Source organism: Ursus americanus, chromosome 17 (assembly GCF_024610735.1).
Source record: "Ursus americanus isolate L20-20 chromosome 17, mUrsAme1.1.p, whole genome shotgun sequence".
Classification (NCBI taxonomy): domain Eukaryota; kingdom Metazoa; phylum Chordata; class Mammalia; order Carnivora; family Ursidae; genus Ursus; species Ursus americanus.
In genome coordinates, this window is record NC_142143.1 from 3,523,374 (window position 1) to 3,539,254 (window position 15,881).

The window sequence follows — 15,881 nt, forward strand, 5'->3', positions numbered from 1 at the left end:
TGCTGTGCACTCAGAAGTATGAACTTTCCTGTATGTCTATTATACTTTTAAAAGTTTGCTTTAAAAACTCAGGCTTGCCTCTGAAATTTTATTAAAACTAAAAGCGAAATGCAAGCTTTCTGACCTTACTTCTGCTGGCAGAAATGGAGAAAGGGAGGACTAGGATTACTCTGAAGGGTGGAACGAGGTGCGTGGGGATCGAATCTTCCACCGCATCACCCTTTCGTGGCTACTTTGCTATTCTAACCTGCACTCAATTCCTTATTTTTCCATTTTCACACTTCCTTTCTCAGTCTTCACTGAGATACACGATATACAATCTTGAATCAGGATTGTGATTTTTAAAAGGTTATGAGGTATTCTTTTTTTTATAATAATATTTTTTTATTATATTATGTTAGTCACCATACAGTACATCCCTGGTTTCTGATGTAAAGTTCGATGATTCATTAGTTGCGTATAACACCCAGTGCACCATGCAATACGTGCCCTCCTTACTACCCATCACCGGTCTATCCCATTCCCCCACCCTCCTCCCCTCTGAAGCCCTCAGTTTGTTTCTCAGAGTCCATAGTCTCTCATGCTTCATTCCCCCTTCTGATTACCCCCCCTTTCTTTATCCCTTTCTTCTCCTACCGATCTTCCTAGTTCTTACCGTCCATAGATGAGAAAAACCATATGATAATTGTCTTTCTCTGCTTGACTTATTTCACTTAGCATTATCTCCTCCAGTGCCGTCCACGTGGCAGCAAATGTTGAGAACTCGTTCTTTCTGATAGCTGAGTAATATTCCATTGTATATATGGACCACAGCTTCTTAATCCAGTCGTCTGTTGAAGGGCATCTCGGCTCCTTCCACGATTTAGCTATTGTGGACAATGCTGCTATGAACATTGGGGTGCATATGGCCCTTTTCTTCACTACGTCTGTATCTTTGGGGTAAATACCCAGTAGTGCAGTGGCTGGATCATAGGGTAGCTCAATTTTTAACTTTTTAAGGGGTATTCTTTTAAGACCACATTTACCAGCCATTTATAAGGAGTGCCACCACACACAGCTGATGATCTTCCCCAGCAAGCAGCTCCTCACATGGGGGGCGGTGGCACCAGGAGACAGTACAAATCTCCATATGTCTAAATATTTAAATGGTATAAAACAGGCTTACAAACAATTACATAAACTATGTTCTATCCACTTACCTTCACAAATACACCTTTGTAATGAAAAAAATATATGTAAAGCAATGGTTTTTATATCACTGCAAATCGGCAAAGTACCAAAGAGAACTGAATTATGACTGTGTAGCTCTGGGTGTTCTGTTGCTGGGCCACTGGTGCTTGGACGAGCAAAAAGACATACCTAATCAATCCATAAAGTTTTATGGATATCGTCCATAAAACTATATTCTCTTGCCTTCATTTCAGAAAAATCATCACGTGGATAATAATAAAGATTTTCACGTAAATATGTTCTATGGAGGACAGTGCCGTGCTAGACAACTTTTCCTGAGTCATCAGAGTGTGTCAGTTGCTTCTGATTCTTTTGGTTGGGAGAAAATTCACTCTGTGGAGGGAACAGCAGTGAGAATTGTCAATAAAATGCATAAAGATCTAGATCTTTAGATCTAGAATTGAACCACGAGTGTCGATGTCGTGTTTGGACATTGCAAGGAGCGCATATGAACAACTTCCATTATTGCAGGAAACATCATACCATGTTTTCATTCCAGGATATCAATGTTGTCCTCATTTCACTACCACCCCCGTTCCTTACAATTTACATCAGTCCACAAGGTGTTTATGATTTTCTGTTTTCACATTTTTTAGTGCCGGGATCTTATAAGGAAAAGCGGCGACTGCAGCAGGCGGCTCATGTTGCTCAAATTCCTCTTCAATAGAGAGTCTGCCTTGAAATAAAGTGGCCAGACAATCGTCTCTATAGAAATGAGTTCCAGGATTGGTTGTCCGTGAATATTCTCATTCAGACCGCACCAAATGTTTCTGTTCCTTAGTTCTAATTTCCCTACATTGAATGTGAATGTCATTCTATGTTGCTGTGGTTTTTGTTTGTTTGTTTGTTTTTAATTTGTTTTAGTTCAGGTTTAGGTTCACAACCAACTGGGGCAGAAGCTACAGAGATTCTCCCATAGAGCCCTGGCTCGCACACATGCACGCCCCCTCCCCCATCAGCAGCCTTCCCCTACGTGGCTCATTTGTCACAATTGGTGAATCTACACGGTCACCCAAAATCCAGAGTTGACCTTAGGGCTCACTCTTGGTGTCCTACGTTCTACGAATTTGGACAAATGCATACTGATATGTATCTACCATTATAGTACAATACAGAGTAGTTTCACTGCCCCGAAAGTCCTCATTTTCCCACCTATTCAACCCTCCCTCCCCTCAACCTTGTGGCAAACATCGATCTTTCACTGTCTCCATAGTTTTGCCTTTCCCAGAAGGTCATATAGTAGGAATCGTATAATCTGGAAGCTTTTCAGACTGGCTTCCTTCACCTAGTAGTGTGCATTTAAGTTTCCTTCATGTCCTTTCATGGCTTGGTACCTCCCCTCTTGTTGGTTCTGAGCAAGATTCCGTTGTCTGAGTGGATCACAGTTTACTTATCCATTCACCCACTGAAGGCCGTCTTGGTTGCTGCCCAGTGGTGCAGGTATGAATAAAGCTACGATGAGGGGCGCCTGGGTGGCTCTGTTGGTGAAGCATCTGCCTTTGGCTCAGGTCATGATCTTGGGGTCTTGTGATCCAGTCCCGCATCAGGTTCTCTGCTCAACAGGGAGTCTACTTCTTCCTCTCCCTCTGCCTATCCCCCACTTGTGTGCTACCTACCTCTCTCTCTCTCAAATAAAGAAATCTTAAAAAAAAAAAAAAGCCGCAATGAATATCCACATGCAGGTTGTGTGGATATAAGTTTCATGTCTTTGGGCGAATACCAATGGGCGCAATTGTTGTGCTGTATGGTGAGAGGATGTTTCGTTTTACAACAAATACCAAAGCCCATGCCAAAGTGGATGTACCATTCGGAACTCCCACCAGCCATGAAGGAGCGTTCCTGTGGCTCCACAGTCTTATCACCATTGGTGCCGGCAGGATGTGGATTCTGGCCGTGCTGATAGGTATGCAGTGACAGCTCATGACTTTCCTCCACATTGCCCTGATGACATAGGATGCAGAGCTTCTTTTTTATATGCTTGTTTGCCATCTGTGTATTTTCTCTGGTGAGATGTCTGTTCAGGTCTTTGGCCCATTTTTTAATGAGGTTGGCTGCTTTCCTTGAGTTTTAAGAGATATTTGTACATTTTGGAAAACAGCCCTTTACCATATATATCTTTTGCAAATATCTTCTCCCATTCCATGGCTTCATTGTCTTGATATAGGAATTATTTTAAACCTAGTTTCACTCTTTTTCTGTTTATTTATTTTTAGAGATTATATTTATTTGAGAGAGAGAAAAAGAAGGCGCACAAGCAGTAGGAATGGCAGGCAGAGGGAAAAGCAAGCTTCCTGCTGAGCAAGGAGGCTGACCCTAGTCGAAAGCAGGTACTTAACCGACTGAGCCACCCACACAAACCACTCTTTTTATCTAAATATGTAGTTTCTTTGGGAAACCATTGCTTAAAAAATATTTTGAGATACTGTTCATCCTTTTGGATTTTTTTCTTATATTAAAAACCATGGACCGCTCAAATTCAAAATTAACTTTATTTTCTGCCAAGACCGTGGTTTGCCTCTTGAATATTTCCCGTAGCTCTCCCAGCCCATCTCCTAGTTGATCTGGCTTAACAGCTTTAACAGTATTCATGAGACAAGGTCATGTATCTGAGTGGTTATAGGTCATATATGAAATGCTCCATCCAGACGGTCCATCCTTGGGCAGACGCAGGAAAAAATGCAACAGTATATAATCTTGGCCTTGATCCAAAGACTGTATTGCTGTAAGCACCCAGAAGTCCTATCTGCTAGTGAGAAAATCAGAGTGCTTGCTAAGCTCCCCCGAGTCCATGTTCAGGAGTTGTTATTCCCAGGATTACTAAAATGCCTTGTATATTCCTTATTTTTCAATTCCCCGAAGGAGAACGGCCCAGCCTCCAGGCCTGCTGGCTTCCGGGGACCACAGTGCTTGGAATACGAAGCTGGAGAAGGGCCTGGAGAGAGACAGGATGCGGAGGCACGAGGGAAGAGCAGGTCTGAGACTGGGGGCACGGGCACCCTGCAGGACAGAGGGCCCTCTGGAAGCTGGAGCTGGGCAGGCTTGGGAGGGACAGGACGGTGGGGCCCAAATCCCATAAGGCGTCGCAGGCCGGGTTGGGAACAGCACGGCGACATGTCCGGAGTGCACACCACTTTATAAACGCCACAGGGAAGGGCAGGGCTCCTTCTGAACACATCTTGTCTGCTGCCTAGGGCGGACACAGCCACCCCCACGTGCGGTGCGGGCCTAGGCCTTGGGACTCCTGACCCAAAGTGGGGGGGACAGGGTGTCAGCGAGCGAGGACCAGGGAGCACCAGCTTCCTCTTTCTCATCTTCAGCTGCTCTGACCCAGCAGGCCACGCTGCTCCTTTCTTGAATCCCCTCTTCCCTTGGCTTCCAGGACACCACTCCCCCCTGGTTTCCCACCTGCCCCACTGCCACCACTGCTTCTCTGTCTTTTTGTCCGCGGCACCCCTACATACTGGAGGAGACCAGAGTCTGTCTCCTTCTCCACGTGTGCCTCCTCCCTACATGCCTCCGGTGACCCCAGTCTGAGCTTTCAGCCCTGCCCTTTCCTGTGGTCTCAGTCAGCTCAGACAGCTAAAACAAAATCCCATAGACTGGGGCGTAGCGTGGTGGTGTTTGAAAGCAAGCATTTATTTCTCACAGCTCTGGGGCTGAAAGTCCAAGGTCAGGGTGCCATCATGATCCGGTTCTTGGTAAGGGCCATCTCCCGTCTTTGCAGATGGCTGCCTTATTCTGTCCTTACACGGCCTATCCTCGGTGTGTGGTTCACTCAGAGAGAAAGAGAAGGCGAGCGTGGGTAAGAAAATAAAACCATATTAAACGTTGCGTACGAAAGCCCACTTTACAATAAAGACATATATCAGTTGAAAGGAAGTGAATGAAAAAAAGACGTGTCATAGACACAGTGACCCTAAAAGGCTAGTATGGCTATTTTCTTTTCCAGTTTTATGGAGATACAATCGACATCTCATCTGGCATGAATATCGGGTAAACTAGACTTCAAAACAAAGATCATTCCCTGAGATAAACAGAGACATTTCATCATGAGAAAAGGACCAAGTCACGTGGACATGACCACAAATGTGCATCCATGTACTAGCGCCTCAGAACACACGAACCAAAGGGACGGAATCAAGGGTAGAAGAGACAATTCGCCAGTCAGCATAGGACAGACGAACAGCCTCTCTCAGCAAGTGATAGAAAACCTACAGAAAGTCCAGAGAAGACATAGAAGATGTCACGTGTGGGTACCAACTATCTCGATGGAGTCGACGTTTGTAGCCAACCCGCCCAACCACGGTACAATACACACAGTTTTTAAGTGCACGAGGCCAAGGCGTCGAGTCAGGCCACACCGGGGTACGAGCTTCCAGACACTAGTCTCAATGTAACGGGCTCAAAACCATAGAGAATGCATTCTCTGACCACGACAGACTGAAGTTAGAAATCCATGTAACGGTAAGATTTCACACAAACTCCGAATACCTGGAAATAGAACAACTCGTTTGATTTCACGGGTGAAAACCCCAACAGGGGAAAGTAGAACTATATTTAACGGAAAGATACCCGAACTACCGCAAACATGCCGGAGGCAGCTCAGCGTGTCCGGTGGGACACTGACAGCGTTAACCGCTTCTGTGAGAAAGGAAGAAAGCTCTCAAAGCCAGGACTCGGGGTTTCACCTAAGAAAGAGGGAAAAGCAAAGCAAAGCAAGAAACCCAGAGTCAGACCTGCCTGGGCTCTCAGGGCGCTCTCAGTCCCTCTGGGGTTTCCCCAGGGCAGGGGGTTCCAGCTAAGGGGCCTTGGCAGGCTGGCGGTTGGGAAGCTGGGCCGCGATAGTTCCATTAGCAGTGGGCTTTGGAGGCCCACGCGGGCGTGGGAGGGGGCGGGGACCCCGGAAGCCCTGCCCATTCGCCGCTGCAGGGTCGTGACCCCACGGCCCGCGCCCCCCCTCCCGCCCTCCCGGCAGTTGGCTGGACCCTGCTGCCTGAGGCCAGGGGCTCCCAGGTTCACGGGCAGGCGGCGCCATGCGGCCCGGGCCCGCGCTCCTCTTCCTGGGCCTGGGCCTGGGCCTGGGCCTGGGACTCGGCCAGAATCGCGGCCACCTCCCGCAGCCCCCGGCTCCTCGCAGGGCCCGGGCTGCCGGCCTCATCTCCGGGACGCCCGCCGCGTCTATGTCCAGACGCCGCCGCCCGGATCCTGCCTGGGCTCGCCGCCCCCCGCCTGCCTCTCAGACCCGCAGCCCAGCGCAGGGAGACATGGCGGCGCTGCGCGCCTGGAGGGACGCCCCGGGCCTCGGGGAGCCGGCCAGCAGCGCCCGCGTCAGCCTGCGGCCCCGCGCGGCCCCTGGCGGCGGCGTGGTCCTGCGGGGTGGCGGCCACCTCTGCCTGCCCCGCGGCCGCGCGCGCCCGCTCTGCGTCCTGCTGCGCGTCCTGCTGCGCGCCCGCCTGGCCGCCGCGCCCGCGCTGGTGGACCTGCGTCTGTCTGCGCGCCACGGCCGCCTGGGCCTGCTGTGGCGCACCCCGCCGCACCACGCGCTTGGGCGCCGAAAGTGGACCTTCTGGCTCTTGCCGGTCGGGACGGCCAACCTGCGGCGCCCCCGCCGCGCTGCCTCCGACCTGCTCGCCCACGACGGCCCTGACCGCTACGCGGGCTTCGTGGCCCAAACCAAGTGTCCCACAGATGGGCCCACGCCTGTTGTTTTAGAAGCTGTCAACTCGGACGGTCCTCAAGCCATCGATTCTTCGGTATCCTGCCAGGTATCCGCACAGCTGCCCTGTGAGGTCACCATGGTAAAGATCAATAGGAACAAAGATGGTGTTCCCCTGGTGGTGACCAGGAAGTTGGGGGATACCCTCAATGCGACCTTTCGATTCAACTGCGAAAAGGCCTCGTTAATTGTTCCGGAGTGGCAAGCCTTTTCGGTGCCCTCCGTAAATGATGTGCCGGACTGGAACGCACCTTTGGATACACCACACATCCAATTAGGTAGAACTCCAGCATTTCTGTATATCGCCCCAAATTCTTTTTCTTGGGGGGTGTATGTGTTTAGATTCACAGTCAGCCTCTTCTCGGAAAATGCAAAGACACTACTGGCAACAGGCTCAGATTTCATCTATGTCACCATCCTTAGAAGCGACCTAAAGGCAGTTGTCCCTGGGGGTCCCAACATAACAATTAATTTCACAGACAGGCTGGTTCTGGATGGAACGAACTCCTCGGATCCAGATTCAGACAACCCTTCAGAGGGACTCCTTTTTTCCTGGTACTGTACCACAGATCCAAAAAACTACCAGGGAGATAAAATTACAGTGATGAGCAACAGCGTCTGTCTCCCAAAGCAGACCGATCTGAACTGGAAGGGGGCCTCTGGCCCCATCCTGACACTTTCACCAGGAACACTTAAAGGTGGAGGTGTGTATTTTTTCAGAATGGTGATCCAGAAGGGTGGTCGAACAGCATATATTGATAAAAGGGTACACGTGCTCAAAGGACCCACCCCCAAAGCAAACATTTCGTGTATTGAAAATTGTGATGCCGTTCTGGTTATTTCAGACAGATTTTCTTTGTTTCTAAATTGCACAAATTGTTCAGCAAGCCAGGATGTCTACAAATGGTCGATTCTGTCATCTTTGGGTGATGAGATAACATTTGATTGGGTGAAACACACCACGACAGGGAGGAATGGTGCTTATTTGTCTATAAAAGCTTTTGCTTTTAAGGATTTTCCTGAAGCTAAGTTTTGGATTTCTGCACATCTAGCAGCTTGGAGTGGGGAGAACTTGGACTTGAGGTACCCCTTTATTATTAACTATGTCCCTGAAATCGGAGAGTGCACCATTAATCCAGCTAAAGGAGTTGCATTTTTTACCAGGTTTGTCATCCGCTGTAATAATTTTAAGGATAAGAACATCCCTCTTGCATACAAAATGATAGTCTCTGACTTGCATGGTTTCGGTCAGATCAGTTCTGTAAAAGAGAACACCTTGGGGGCCATCCTGTATTTGGGGAGCGAGTCCACATCGCCCCCTTCCTTTCTCCCTGTTGGGGTGTTGGCTAATCGTTATGCCATGAAGATATACGTTCAGGTGTATGACTCTCTAGGAGCTTTTTCTCAGGTGACGTTGTACGCGACCGTACGGGCTCCAACGGACAAAGTCTCGGAGAAGGATGTGCTTGATCGCTTATTCAATTTCACCATGGGACCAAACTCATCACTGTCTACTATGCTTGCCAACCAGGAATTTTTACCTGCAGGCTATCTCATGTATATAGCAGCTTCTGTTTTGAATAACATGAAGCCTGAATTAACTTTGCAAGCTGACAAAGCCAGACTCCGGGAATACCTTGTCAACCAGACTTTCATTCTTCCCAATAGCACTTTGGTGGAAATTAGCCAGGTAGTCATGAGTGTTACTAAACTAACCCAGACGACCTCTGGATTCACTCGAATGGCTCAGAAACTCGCCACGGTGAGGGTTTGGCAAGCCAATCGAGCCCTCCAACAGTCTCGGCAGAAAGATTCAGACTTCCACTCTGAACAAATAGAAATCGTGAGCACTGGGATATTGACAAGTTTGTCTAATATCTTTAAACTGACCGTTAGCTATGAAGTCGTTGATGAGCCTTTCTACGTGTTGGAATTACTAGCAGACACAATATTGGAGGGTAAAGTACCAGGGAATGAGACCACTGCCATGACGGCCGCCAGCTTTAACGTGTATGTCAGGAAAGCTGAAAAGTGGGACGTTACCGACGTCTTCAGCAATGAGAAAAGGGGTCGAAATTATTTTCGTCCGACGCTCAACGTACGCAGCATTCCTAGTTTGCCTGCAAATGCCCCGATTTCCACCATGTTCTGTGAGTTTGCACGTGATCCCTTTCCTTGGATGAATGCTCAGGAAAGCTGTTCTGCAGATGTGGTTGGATTCAGAATGACAGGAACCACACCTAACGGCGATGCGATTGAGATCATGCCTGATGTAGCAGAAGCGTTCATCGCCAGAAGAAACTTGAGCTCTGCAACATTTAATCTCACGGTGGGACCCGAGAACGGGCCTGAGGGAGGTGATGAGTCCTTGCAAAGGACGACAGGGCAGTTTAGGTTTGAGGTGGACAGCAGTGTAGTGAAGGAGTTGCTGGTCCACATTGTGACCGAAGTGACCGTGTTGTTCACGGTGTTGGTGTATGCCGGCAGTGAAATTACCCCCAGTGCTCTGGTCGCCACCTTCCTTGTGCCCCATGACATCCCTCCCGTGGCCACTCAGAGTGACCTGTTTGACTCAGCCTGTTCAGTGAAGGAGGCCCGTGTGGTTTGCCTTCCAGCGTCTCTACTACAAGTCATAGCTCAGCGATGTGGCTCGGCTGAGTGCACCTTGGTCGTCGTTCTGCAAGCACCTCGTTTTGTCATGAAAGCCAGTGAAAAGCTAGTGAGAATCGCTCTTTTCAGCGTTCGCTGCCTAGACATGTATGGGATCCAGAGCGATTGGAGAGAAGATACCTGTGTTCTCGGAGAGAAGACCACCTGGCGAAGAGTGCACTGTATCTGCCAGAACACCAGGAGGGCCCGGCGGCAGCTGGACCTAATAAAACAATCCAGCACACACCTGAAAACCCACTTTTTGACGGCCAAGGTGTTTGTGGTCCCTAATCCTATAGATCTACGGTTGGAGGTCATCAAGAACATTACCCACAACCCTGTGACCCTCTTCGCTGTACTTTTTATTATGCTCACGTACATAATCCTAGCTTTCTGGGCCTTGCTGATGGATGAAATGGATAAGTGTCTTCGGCTACATGTGATAATTCTACTTGATAATGATCCTTATGATAAGGTATGTTACCTCGTCACCATTTTTACAGGAAGCCGTTGTGGTGCTGGGACGAAGGCCGATGTCTTCGTCCAACTTAAAGGAACAGAAGGTGAGAGCGACGTGCATTGTCTGAGCCATCCATATTTTCCAACCCTGTACCGGGGAGGCATCAACACTTTCCTCCTAACGACGAAAAGGGACCTGGGGGACATCCGTTCCATTCGTGTGTGGCACAACAATGAGGGCAAAGCCCCCAGTTGGTATTTAAGCAGAATCAAAGTGGAAAATCTGTTCAGCAGACACATCTGGCTGTTCTTATGCCGGGAATGGCTTTCTATTGACACCTCTTTGGACAGAACATTTCATGTTACCGACCCAGACCAGCCTATCAACAGAAAGGACTATTTCCTGATAGAATCGACTTACAAGCTGGGGAAAGATCACACGTGGTTCTCTATTTTCTCCAGCGTTAATTCTAGGCCATTCAGTAGGCTTCAGAGACTGTCCTGCTGTTTGGCGATGCTGATGGCCTCCCTTCTGTGTAATATTATGTTCTTTAATCTTGACAGACCAGAAGAAATGGTGTCATTAGAGGGGAGGTACATCAGGTTAATGATGATAGGACTGGAGAGTGTCTTAATTACAATCCCCGTGCAACTATTGATTGTTTTTCTGTTCACCTACTCCCAGAAGGAACCGCGTGTGACTCTAGAAAAGGTAACTCCCCGGAAGGATTCCTTGGCACTAGAAAATGCATACTGGGAGGAATTTCTGAAGAAGTGGCACGCTCGTGAAACTGAGGATGCGCCCACCAAGGAGGCTTCGAAGCTTCCACCTGGGAAAAGCCCTAAACTTCAAAAGACTGCAAAGGTGCTCTCTGCAACTTATCGCCAGCCTAAGAAAGCAGAGAGCAAGGACGCAAGCACCCAGGAAGCAAATATAAATGCCAGTAACGCAAGCACAAACAACAATCAATATGTTGCTCCTGGAGAGCCACCTACCCCAGTGGGTCCTGTAGGACTCAAGGAGAAGGGCAGGCTTGTTCTGCCTTCGTTTTGCGTTTATCTAGCGTGGTTCTTGGTTTTCGCCACGTCCATTGTATCTTCGTTCCTCATTGTATTCTACGGGCTGACCTATGGCTATGAAAAGTCAATGGAATGGCTCTTTGCATCGTTTTGTTCATTCTGTCTGTCCATTTTTCTGGTGCAGACGTGTAAAATTTTACTCCTGTCATGCTTCCGAACAAGTAGGCCCAAGTATTGTAAAAACCTTTCGTGGGCAAGCGAGTACCCCTATACTGAGATCAAGCTGCAGAGCACGTTGAGCCCCGAAGAAATGCAAAATCGACATGAGCAGATCACGCAGCTCCGACGATCCAGGATGTACCAGCCCCTCACCGAAGATGAAATCCTAATCTTCAAGAGAAAGAGGAAAATCAAGAGAAGGGCTTTCCTGATCCTGTGCTCCATTCTGACTCACTTCATCTTTCTCGCCCTCCTGTGGAGCCTCGTCGCCCTCCTGCGCCACACGGACAGCTTCCACTATAATCAGTTTATTCGCGATCAGTTCTCTGGGGATCTCGGCTCGGTGACCAAGCTGGCGGACATCTACAGGTGGCTGGACAGTGTGCTTGTGCCTCTGCTCCACAACGACCCGAATCCAACGTTTCTTCCCGACAGCTCCTCTAAGATCCTGGGTCTTCCACTGCTGAGGCAGGTGAGGGCCAAACCTGGCGATAAGCTCTGCCTGCCTGCCAACAGCTTTGCCCAAACCAGCATGGAAGGGGAAATCCGTTGTCATCCCAACTATGGCACTGACCCGGAAGACACGAGAAACTACTCCAGCCTTTGGAACAAAGTTGCTAAGCGGGCTGAGGACACGAATACCAACGGGTTTACTTACAGGCCTCCCGAGAAGAGGTGGGGGTATTTCTCCCACGGACTCTTACACACCTACGGGTCGGGAGGCTACGCATTCTATTTTTTCCCAGAACAGCAGCAGTTTAATTCCACCGTGAGGCTCAGGGAACTCCAAAGCAGCGACTGGCTTGACGAGAAGACGTGGGCCGTGATTCTGGAGCTCACCACCTTCAATCCAGACGTCAGTCTGTTCTGCAGCGTGTCTGTGATTTTCGAGGCGTCTCAGTTAGGAGTTGTGAACGCGAGCGTATCCGTGCACTCCTTCTCGGTTGCCGATTTCAACAGGGAAACTTCGGCAGAGGTCTACTTGTATGTGGCCATCCTCATTTTTTTTTTAGCCTACGTGGTCGATGAGGGCTATGTCATCGTGCAAGAGAGGGCCTCCTACGTGAGAAGCGTGTATAATCTGCTGAACCTCGCTCTAAAATGCATATTTACTGCGCTGATCGTGCTCTTCTTCAGGAAGCACTTCTTGGCCACGGACATCATTCGGTTTTACTTGTCCAACCCTGCGGATTTCATTCCCTTTCACGCGGTTTCTCACGTAGATCACGTCATGAGGATCGTGTTGGGTTTCCTGTTATTTCTGACCATTTTGAAGACCCTCAGGTATTCCCGATTCTTCTATGCTGTGCGGCTGGCTCAGAGGGCCATTCAGGCGGCCCTTCCCGGCATCTGCCACGTGGCGCTGCTGGTGTCCGTGTACTTCTTTGTGTTCATGGCCTTCGGCTACCTGGTGTTCGGGCAACACGAGTGGAACTACAGTAACCCGATTCATGCTACGCAGACGATATTCTCCTATTGCGTTTCAGCATTTCAGAACACGGAATTCTCCCACAGCAGGGTTCTGGGGGTCCTATTCCTCTCATCTTTCATGCTGGTGATGATCTGTATATTGATGCACTTGTTTCAGGCAGTGATTTTGTCCGCCTATGAGGAAATGAAGCAGCCCGTGTATGAGGAACCATCAGACGAAGCGGAAGCAATGACCTATCTGTGTCGCAAGCTAAGAGCTATGTTTAGGTTTCTGACCCTCCAACCCAGGGAGAAAGAAGAATCAGAGTTGTTTGTCAACATGCTGTATGGGCAGCCAGAGAGCAAGAGCCGCCGGTATCTGGGGCTGAAGACCAGAAACATCAACGGGAACAAAATGGTTTATATTGTTGTGTGATCATGGCAGGGTCAGGAACCACAGGCAAGAGTCCCCCCAGATGCTCATTCTGTGGGTGTAAGGAATGTTCACTGGCTCACTAGTGCTCTCTACCCATGTCACTCAAAATGCACACCCCTACATTTGGAAGTAACTCTACCTTTGGCCTCTTGAGTGTTGGGGTGTAGGGCAGGTCTGCGGCATCAGGGCTGGTTTCCCTCTAGACGGGAACTCGGTGTCTTTGGAGCCCACAACAATTTAGAGTATTAGAGACCCAGAGTTGGGGGAGAGAGAGCTAAAGGGTCCCCACTCTACCTCTCCAGGGCCGAGCATCTGCTACTGCGACTGTGTCCCTGGGTCTGGGAGCCAAGAGCTTGTGAATCCCTCAGTCCCTCTGGGACTGCCCTTTGAGGACCCGGCCTGGATTACCCCTCTGAGCCCCGAGCCCTCTCCACCATCACCCCCACAATCCAGTTGGGCCAGGACTGAGGGACCTTGTGGGGAGTTTAGGACCTGTCCTCCTGCTTTTGAATTCACGGATGGGACCTGTGTGGCCGAAGTCTGAGCTTCCAATCTACTCCTTACGGCCATTGCCCCTTAAAGATGTGAAATCTAATAACATTTTTCAGCCATTAGACATGAATTTTGTTCAACAACAGAAAGGCATGTGTATGTGTGTGTGTGTAGAGGGGGAGTGGGTTCACACTGAAAGATAGTAAATGTTCTATATTGACTATAAGTATATATCCATCCTCGACATGGGCGTTGGGTTACTTCTAGCATCGTGGGTTATTTTGGAATAATAAAGAAAATGTGGTTTATTGTTTAAGAGAAATATGGGCTCATAACTCTTATAGTTCTGCTCAGAAGCGTGTTCATTTATGTAGATGCCGCTTTAAGCTTTACCAGATTAAAAGTGAGATTTCTCCTATGAGACTTGCCGTGATTTCTGTGTGAGGGGCGTATATACTGATGGCTCCTGCCCTCCACATGGAGAACAAGTGAAGGGGGACAACCCAATGAGGTGGGTGATGACTTTGTCCCGAGCCCTTGTTATTCACTCAATGCCCCTGTGCTGGAATGGCTCACAGGCCCACAGAGGCAAGTTCCATGCCATCAACACAATAGTGTCTATAGGTCAGATTTGGATTTTATTTTAAAGATTCTATTTATATGAGTGAGAGGGAGAGAGAGGGAGCGAGAGAGAAAGAGAAAGGATCGGCAGAGGGAGAATCAGACTCCCCACTAAACAGGGAGCCAGAAGCGGGACTGCATCCAAGGATCTTGGGATCAGGGCCGGAGTGGAATGCAGACGCTTCACCAATGGAGCCACCCTCCCGTCCACATCTTTTTATCTGTAAATATGTAGTTTCTTTGGCAACCCATTCTTTAAAAAATATTTTGAGATATTGTTTATCCTTTTGGATTTTTTTTTCTTATATTAAAAACCATGGACCGCTCAAATTCAATATTAACTTTATTTTCTGCCGAAGACCATGACTTGCTTCTTGAATATTTCCCTTAGCTCTCCCAGCCCATCTCCTAGTTGATCTGGCTTAACAGCTTTAACAGTATTCATGAGACAAGGTCATGTATCTGAGTGGTTATAGGTCCTAAATGAAATGCTCCATCCAGACGGTCCATCCTTGGGCAGACGCAGGAAAAAAGTGAAGAGTATATAATCTTGGCCTCCATCCAAAGAATGCTATTGCTGTAAGGACCCAGAGGTCCTATCTGCTAGTAAGAAAATCAGAGTGCTTGCTAAACTCCTCAGAGTCCAGGAGTAGTTGTTATTCCCAGAATTACTAAAATGCCTTGTATATTCCTTATTTTTCAATTCCCCAAAGAAAAACGGCCCAGCCTCCAGACCTGCTGGCTTCAGGGGAGCACAGTGTTTGGAATACATAGGTACAGAGGGGCCTGGAAAGGGGTAAGCTGGGAAGGCATGAGGGAAGAGCAGGTCTGAGACTGGGGCCACGGGCACACTGCAGGCCAGAGGGCCCTCTGGAAGCTGGAGCTGGATAGGCTCGGGCGGGATAGGACCGTGGGGCACAGATCCCAAAGGGCATCCCAGGCCACGTTTCTAACAGCATGGCGACATCTCTAAAGGGCACACCGCTTTATGAAGGCCACAGGGAAGGGCAGGGCTCCTTCTGAACACATCTTGTCTGCTGCCTACGGCAGACACAGCCACCCCCACCTGTGGTGCGGGCCCAGGCCTGAGGACTCCTGATCCAAAGTGGGGGGGACAGGGTGTCAGCGAGCGAGGACCAGGGAGCACCAGCTTCCTCTTTCTCATCTTCAGCTGCTCTGACCCAGCAGGCCACGCTGCTCCTTTCTTGAATCCCCTCTTCCCTTGGCTTCCAGGACACCACACCCGCCCTGGTTTCCCACCTGCCCCGCTGCCACCACTGCTTCTCTGTCTTTTTGTCCGCGGCACCCCTGCATACTGGAGGAGACCAGAGTCTGTCTCCTCCACGTGTGCCTCCTCCCTACATGCCTCCGGTGACCCCAGTCTGAGCTTTCAGCCCTGCCCTTTCCTGTGGTCTCAGTCAGCTCAGACAGCTAAAACAAAATCCCATAGACTGGGGCGCAGCGGTGGTGGTGTTTGAAAGCAAGCATTTATTTCTCACAGCTCTGGGGCTGAAAGTCCAAGGTCAGGGTGCCATCATGATCCGGTTCTTGGTAAGGGCCATCTCCCGTCTTTGCAGATGGCTGCCTTATTCTGTCCTTACACGGCCTATCCTCGGTGTGTGGTTCACT

The 15,881-nt window shown here is 49.3% G+C and overlaps 1 protein-coding gene across 1 annotated transcript; it reads left to right on the plus strand.

Annotated features, from left to right (window-relative positions):
* The first annotated feature begins 6,263 nt into the window (after positions 1 to 6,263).
* LOC123780542 (polycystin family receptor for egg jelly-like) lies at positions 6,264 to 13,163 on the plus strand. The gene has a single exon (XM_045779492.2). It carries the CDS (start codon positions 6,264 to 6,266, stop codon positions 13,137 to 13,139), a length of 6,876 nt encoding a protein of 2,291 aa, XP_045635448.2. The 3' UTR covers positions 13,140 to 13,163.
* The last annotated feature ends 2,718 nt before the right edge of the window (positions 13,164 to 15,881 follow it).

Excerpts from the sequence above, each read along its gene's own strand:
- LOC123780542 (XM_045779492.2), top strand. The coding sequence starts at position 6,264 with ATGCGGCCCGGGCCCGCGCTCCTCTTCCTGGGCCTGGGCCTGGGCCTG.